Below are 6,358 nucleotides of genomic sequence, written 5' to 3'. Positions count from 1 at the left end.
ATGGACCGGGCCCGGCGGCAGCGGGCTCTGACCCTCCTCCCCATCGGCCTCGCCCTCACCCTCTCCCTCATCGCTGTGAGCAGCAGCCACTGGTGCCAGGGGACTCGGCGGGTGACAAAGCCGCTGTGCCAGGACCCAGTGGGGGGGCCACACTGCATTCACCCCATCGAGTCCAGCGGCAGCGGCAGGAGCGACGCAGGGGGCCAGGCTGTCCAGTACATTTGGGAGATGGGCGATGACAAGTTCATCCAGCGCAGGTTCCACGTGGGGCTCTGGCTGTCCTGTGAGGAGACCTTCAGCAGCACAGGTGAGCTTGGCCCACAGGTTCTGGGGTGATGGGTGCAGCACGGGGGGCCTGGAGCTGGGGCTCTGGAGCCGGGTTCCCTGGGTTTGAATCCAGCCCTGTCCGTGTCTATGTGTGTGTCCTTGAGCAAGTCCTTTTGCCCCAGCCTCAGTTTTCTCATCTATAAAGTGGGAAGTGTTTATCTCTTAGATAAAATAGCAGTGTTTACCTCCTAGAATTATAGTAAATGTTAAATGACCACACTCACCTAAGGCACTTGCGACCATGCCTGGCACACTGTATGCATTCACTAAACATTAGCTTTTAGTGTCTGTTACTGTCACCATTCCCAGTTACTCACAGCCCTTTGGTAATCCAAGGTGGCTCCCATCCTTCTCCAAGCTGCAGCCCTGTCCTGCACGTGGGATGTTCTTGCAGCAAACCTTTTATTAAAAGAGCCTTTTGGCCTCATGAAGAACTGGAGAGGAATTTGACCCATGGGCGGCCTGGCTGTAAGCCCATGCCCAGGTCCAAAATCTTCTCCTCTTTCTGCATGGGATGCAAAACCTCCAAGGGTGGAAAGGGGAGGACCTCCAGCTGTCCCCATTTCTGTGTCCATGTTGGCCTTATGACATAACATTTCTTTATAGCTTTTTACTTTTCCCGGAGTTTCTAATTGCCTTTTCTTTTTCCACTTCCATGGCATTTTTTTTTATTCTCGAGTCACTGTTCTGTCTGGTGGCATCCATAGTCTAAAAAACTCCCCTGGGGATTACAATGCACACAAAAGTCAGACATGCACTCCCCCAGACATGGCAAAGCCCCCTGCAAAGAGGGGAGCAAATCCGCTATCAGCCATTTCCATGTTAGACAGACAGCCAGGCGGGGGGGGGGGGGGGGGGTAACAAAGTGAGTGAGCCACAGTGGGAGACCCAAGATTAAAATACAATGAGAAGGGGTGTGCATTCGGCACAATGGTTAAGATGCCATTTGGGATGCCCACCTCCCATATCAAAGTGTTGGGTCCATATCCCAGCTCCACTTCCCATTCTGGTTTCCTGGGAATGCACGCCCTAGGAGGTGATGGATGGCTCAAGAACTTGAGTCCCTGCCATTCCAGGGACTCAGATCCAACTGAGTTTCTGGCTCCTGGCTTGGGCTTGTCCCAGCGCCAGTCATTGTGGCCATCTGGGGAGTAAACCAGTGGATGGAAGATCTCTCTCTGTGTCTTTCCCTCTCCCTGTAACTCTGCCTTCCAAATAAATAAATAAATCCTTCAAAAATTTCAAAAAATTGTGTCTTGCAAGCATTGCATGAGCCCAAGGAAGTTTTTCTGCAGCCGAGTGGAACCTGGAGCTCCCCACCCCAAACGTCTGCTCTGGGAGATTTGGAGTTTAGGAAGGAAGGGTTAGGACTAGAAGTTGATGAGAGAAAGGGCCAGGTGGGGCCAGGTAAGCCAGGGAGACTCCAGTCTGGGGAGGAGTCCAGGAAAGGGGCTTCCAGGTACCCAGTAGGGCCCAGCAAGGAGTTAGCTCCGCCTCCCTCAAAGTTAGCCTTCCCTGGAGTGCTGTTCTAGAATGTTCTGTGCACCAGCCACCTCAGACGGTTCTGACCTCCCCTCCCCACCGCCAAGGCCTCTAAAGCGGGACCACGCCTTTTGTTTCACTATCAGAACTGAATACTTGAAATGAGAACTCAGAGCCTGGGCTGGGCCTAGACCCCATGCATTTTGTCTTAGGCAAATCAGTTCATCCATTCCTGTGCTGTTCTTGAAACCTGGAAATTCAAGGAAGGGCAGGCCTGGGGCCCATACTGGTGGGGAGGGGGCTGCTGTGGGACAAGCAGACAGAGGATGGCAGACTCCAGCCCTGGGCACCGGGACGTGTCTTCCTAGGGCTGGCCTGCCAGGCTGTTTGGTGGCTGGGACACTGTCCAGTTATGTCACGTCTGCCTCTCTGGCTTCGTGGGATTTATCAAGATTTTTCCTTTTAATCCTATGGGCTTTGTTCAAAAGGAACATCATTTCTGAGGATTCGTGTTTATCAAGGGCCGTGCTTCTAAGCTACTGGGAATTCTCTTAATCTGCTTGGCCGGCCTCTGTGCCCTGGCCCTGGCTCTGTCCCCGGCCTCCGCCTCTCTATTAGGAAAGTCAGCTCAGGAAACAGGGCAGATGCTCACTCCTTGTTATGGTCTGGGTGGTGTTTGACCCAAAGGTGTGTGTGCTGGGAACCTGGTCCCCTGCGTGGTAAGGGTGAAGGTGTGGGACCCCCAGGAGGTCATTAGGTCACGGGGAACAGCTCCATCAGAAGGGATTCATGTAGTTCTCATGGGACCCCCACTTAGCACATGAGAAAGTGCATCGTGGGGCGGTGGGCTGAGCCTGCAACATCAGCATCCCATAGGAGCACTGGTTCCAATCCCAGCTGCTCCACTTCCGATCCAGCTCCCTGAGAAGGCAGCACATAATGATGCAAGTACGTGGGTCCCTAACGTGGTCCCTACCACCCACATGGGAGACCCAGAAGAAGCTCCTGGCTCCTGGCTTTGGTCTGGCCCAGCCCTGGTTGTTGTGGCCATTTGGGGGTGAACCAGTGGGTGGAAGATCTATGCGTGCATATGTGTGTGTGTGTGTCTTTCCCTATCTCTGTAACTCTGCCTTTCAAATAAATAAGTGAATCCTTTTAAAAAGTTAAAAATTAAAAAAATAGAGACATGCTCTGGCACACTCCCCCTTCCTCCCTCCAGATGAGTGAGGGTACAGTTAAGGGGCCGGAGTGACTGCCGGTCCCACACTGTGCAGTGGAACCCGCCGACAGATGTGTCCTCTCTGTTTTAGGTGAAGTGTGCAGGAGCTTCCAGAGCGTGGTGCCAGCTGAGGAGCAGGGTAAGTTCCTTCCTTGGTCTGCCCTTCAGCACTCTCCCAATCTGGACAATCTTGCTTGTTTTAAAGGTCGCTGTTTTTGTGCCCTGTAGCTGGAGCTGTGCGGGCAAACATTAACCACCAACCATGCAGGGAGGAGGGAAGCCCTGATGGGTTGGGTTTGCCACTTCCCATGGTGTCAGCGTCCCCAGCATGGCCGGTTTCAAGCTGTCCGTGGAGGGTGAAGGCAGAGTCGGGAAGAGCTGGGTGCTGGCACTGTCTCGGGGTCACTCAGTTTGTGATTGCTTTTTGGGGGGTCTGCTCTCCCAGGTGGATGTGGGTTTAGTCGGGGCGTGGGTCACTTCTGCTTGTTCATGGCTGTGTGCCCAGTGACTTCCAGTAGGCCTCTGCAGTATCAGTTTCCCTTCCTGTCCCCTCCGCATCCAACACAGCAGGGTCCCATCCAGAGGTGAAGCAAGCAGCCCACACAGAGACAAATGAGGTTGTGGTGCCTCCACACAGGGCCCTTCAACTCTCAGCCCCCTTTGCTCTGCTCTTGAACTTTGTGGATCCTCTGTAAAGGACAAAGCTGCTGCCTTCTGGAGGACTCCAGACACCACATTCACTTTCGAGCTGGAGAAAGGAGGTGTCTGCCTCACTCGGGTCCTCAGAACATGGTTTGGCTTAGTTTATCCTTTTCCCAATAAGAGCAATCTTCCCCAACATCTGCATCAGACCCTATGAGGCCCCTTTTGTTGCCAACTTTCCAAGACTCAGCAGAGGTATCTGTGGTTTTCACTCCGAGGCACTTGCTTTTTGCATTTGAATGACCCCAGGATTGAACCATCCGGGGCTTCTGCATCTGGAGCAGCCCCTTACTTTTGGCAGGTGTTCTGTGGCTGTCCATCGGGGCTGAGCTCCTGGATGTCCTCCTGCTGCTCTCAAGTGCTGTCCTCCTCGGCTCCCGAGTGAGCTGCCCCAGCTCCAGCTTCAACTGGTTCAAGGTGGACGCCTTGGTGGCCATCCTCATGGTCCTCGCAGGTTCGTTCCAATAGCATCGTTAGAAGAGGCAAGTTCCCTGTGGCCCGCCCCAGAGGGAATGCAATGCATCAGGCTGGATGTGTCCATCACCCAAGAGCGGGCTGGCTCTTCCCTGCCAACGGCCAGTGCAGCAGGACAGTCACTGAGTTAATCTCAGCGAGTGGAAGCAAGGTTTCTTTGGGTGATGGATGCATAGAAAGGGAACGGGCACAGATGGAGGTAAAACATATCCATGGTGTCTTTATCTCATCCCTGGGAAGAGGGTACACTGGTTCTAAGAACAGCAGTCACTCCGTCTAGGACAGAGGTTAGGCATGAGTCTGTGGAGGAATTCTGCAAGAGTTCAGATCTCTACTATCTGATTGGCTGTGCGAGTCCGGAAAAGTTACTTAGCTTCTCTAAGTTGGCCCACAGTGATGACTAAGTAAGAGTGTACCACGTCTGTACTCAATAAATAAACAAACAATTGCCTTCTGTGTTTGGCATAAATCCTCCATAAAAATAAAGAACTTTTGTTTTGGCTCTGTTTCCATGTTCTCCAAGCAATTTTCAGGGCAATTTAATTTGGTCTCCTAAGTGGGCTTTTCCACCAAGAAGCAAACGATTCTCTCAGTTCCCCAGCTGGGAGCGCAAAGCTCTCTTGAGTTACCAGAGCATCAGCCCTGTTCATGCAGCACATCTGTGGTTGGTCAGTAGAACGCTGCTTTCTTAAGTCCCATCATCAGTGAATAGGTGATAAAATCCAATTTCTGAACCAAGCCGGAAATGGTTGTAGACTTTGGCCCAAGTCCTGGCATCCACCAGGGCCCTCCCTGCTGCTGTCTCCTCAGTGTCAACCACGGGAACAAGGTGTCAGGTGGAATGTGTAGGGCGGCACAGGTGCAGGAACAGCACGAGGACTCCTGGACGCTGACAAGCCGCGTGCACCCTACTCACGCGAGGCAGAGCAGCCCCACCGCCACGCTGCACGCTTCACCCTGGCTCACGAAGCTTTCCTTGTGCAGGGCTCCTAGGCATGGTGGCCCACATGATGTACACAACCATTTTTCAAATCACTGCGAACCTTGGTCCCGAAGACTGGAGGCCCCAGACATGGGACTACGGCTGGTCCTATGGGTGAGTTACTTGGCCATAGTGCTCAGGCCCTGGGGGGGACCCAGCAAAGATGCACACGGGTCTCATAGGACAAACAATGGTGGTCACAGGGCCGGTACCTGCTGACTTTGAGTGGGTTTTGTAATCTTTCTGCAGCCGCATTTCCTATCTGTGAAGTGAGACACCTGCCTCAACCGCTTTTATAGAAATTTAAGGACATCATGCTTATAAAACGAGTGTTGTCAACACACTCTTAAATTCAGTTTGGGGGCGTGTCCTGAGCTGTCACTCCTAATAAACCCTGGAATGAGAAAAGACCCGGCCCCTGCCAGAATTCCTCCTGACTTTACAGATGTTCCTTTCTGTAGACACTTGGTGTATGGCACACAACCCTGTAGTGCTGAGATGATGAGGAGACTGATACAAAAAAAAGTAACCAGCTCAAGACCACACAAGTGAAGAGATGAGGCCAGGGGGCAAACCCCAGCACTCCACAGTGGTCACTCCAGAATCCGCCCTCTGTAACTACTATATTAACACCATACTGGCTGGTCTCTGGGATTTGTGATGCAAAAGGCAGGTCCCCATGGGGTAGAACCAGCAGCTGGTTTTCCACCTAACTGACCCACGCCAGGGAGCCTGGCATCGGGGTCCTGGGCCCCTTCCTAACTGTGCCTTCTCTTGACAGTCTTGCCTGGGGTTCTTTCACCCTCTGCATGGCTGTGTCCGTCACAGCCATGAGCAGATACGCCACCGCCCGCCGGAGATTCGCAGAGAATCAGGGGGTACGAAACAGCCGTCGGCAGCCGCTGCACCACTTCCCAGCACCTGTTGGAGAACCGGGAGCTGCTCCCAGCCCTGCTGGAGGCGCCCTTGCAAATGTTTCTGGAAACCTGCAGGCAGCTGCCCCAGGCAAGGTGTCCGCGTGCTAGCTAGAGCCCACGGCTTCCAGAACTGCACAGGCAGACAAGCTTCGCACCTGTGCCTGCGACCGACGTCCCTGGGGTGGGCTTCAGAAGATGCACAGTCCTGGTGATCTCCCCACCCCCTCCCCCCATCTCACCTTTCACTAAACTCCT

At 53.5% G+C, this 6,358-nt stretch overlaps 1 protein-coding gene across 1 annotated transcript; it reads left to right on the top strand.

Moving 5' to 3' along the window:
* Positions 1-6,358, top strand: GSG1L2 (GSG1 like 2). The gene is made up of 5 exons (XM_008270727.5): positions 1-307; positions 3,120-3,167; positions 4,032-4,184; positions 5,189-5,300; positions 5,968-6,358. Exons 1-5 carry the CDS (start codon positions 1-3, stop codon positions 6,209-6,211), a joined length of 864 nt encoding a protein of 287 aa, XP_008268949.4. The 3' UTR covers positions 6,212-6,358.

This window comes from Oryctolagus cuniculus, chromosome 17 (genome assembly GCF_051225735.1).
Source record: "Oryctolagus cuniculus isolate XC-2025 breed Fujian yellow rabbit chromosome 17, ASM5122573v1, whole genome shotgun sequence".
NCBI lineage: Eukaryota > Metazoa > Chordata > Mammalia > Lagomorpha > Leporidae > Oryctolagus > Oryctolagus cuniculus.
This window is presented reverse-complemented; position numbering and strand designations above follow the sequence as displayed.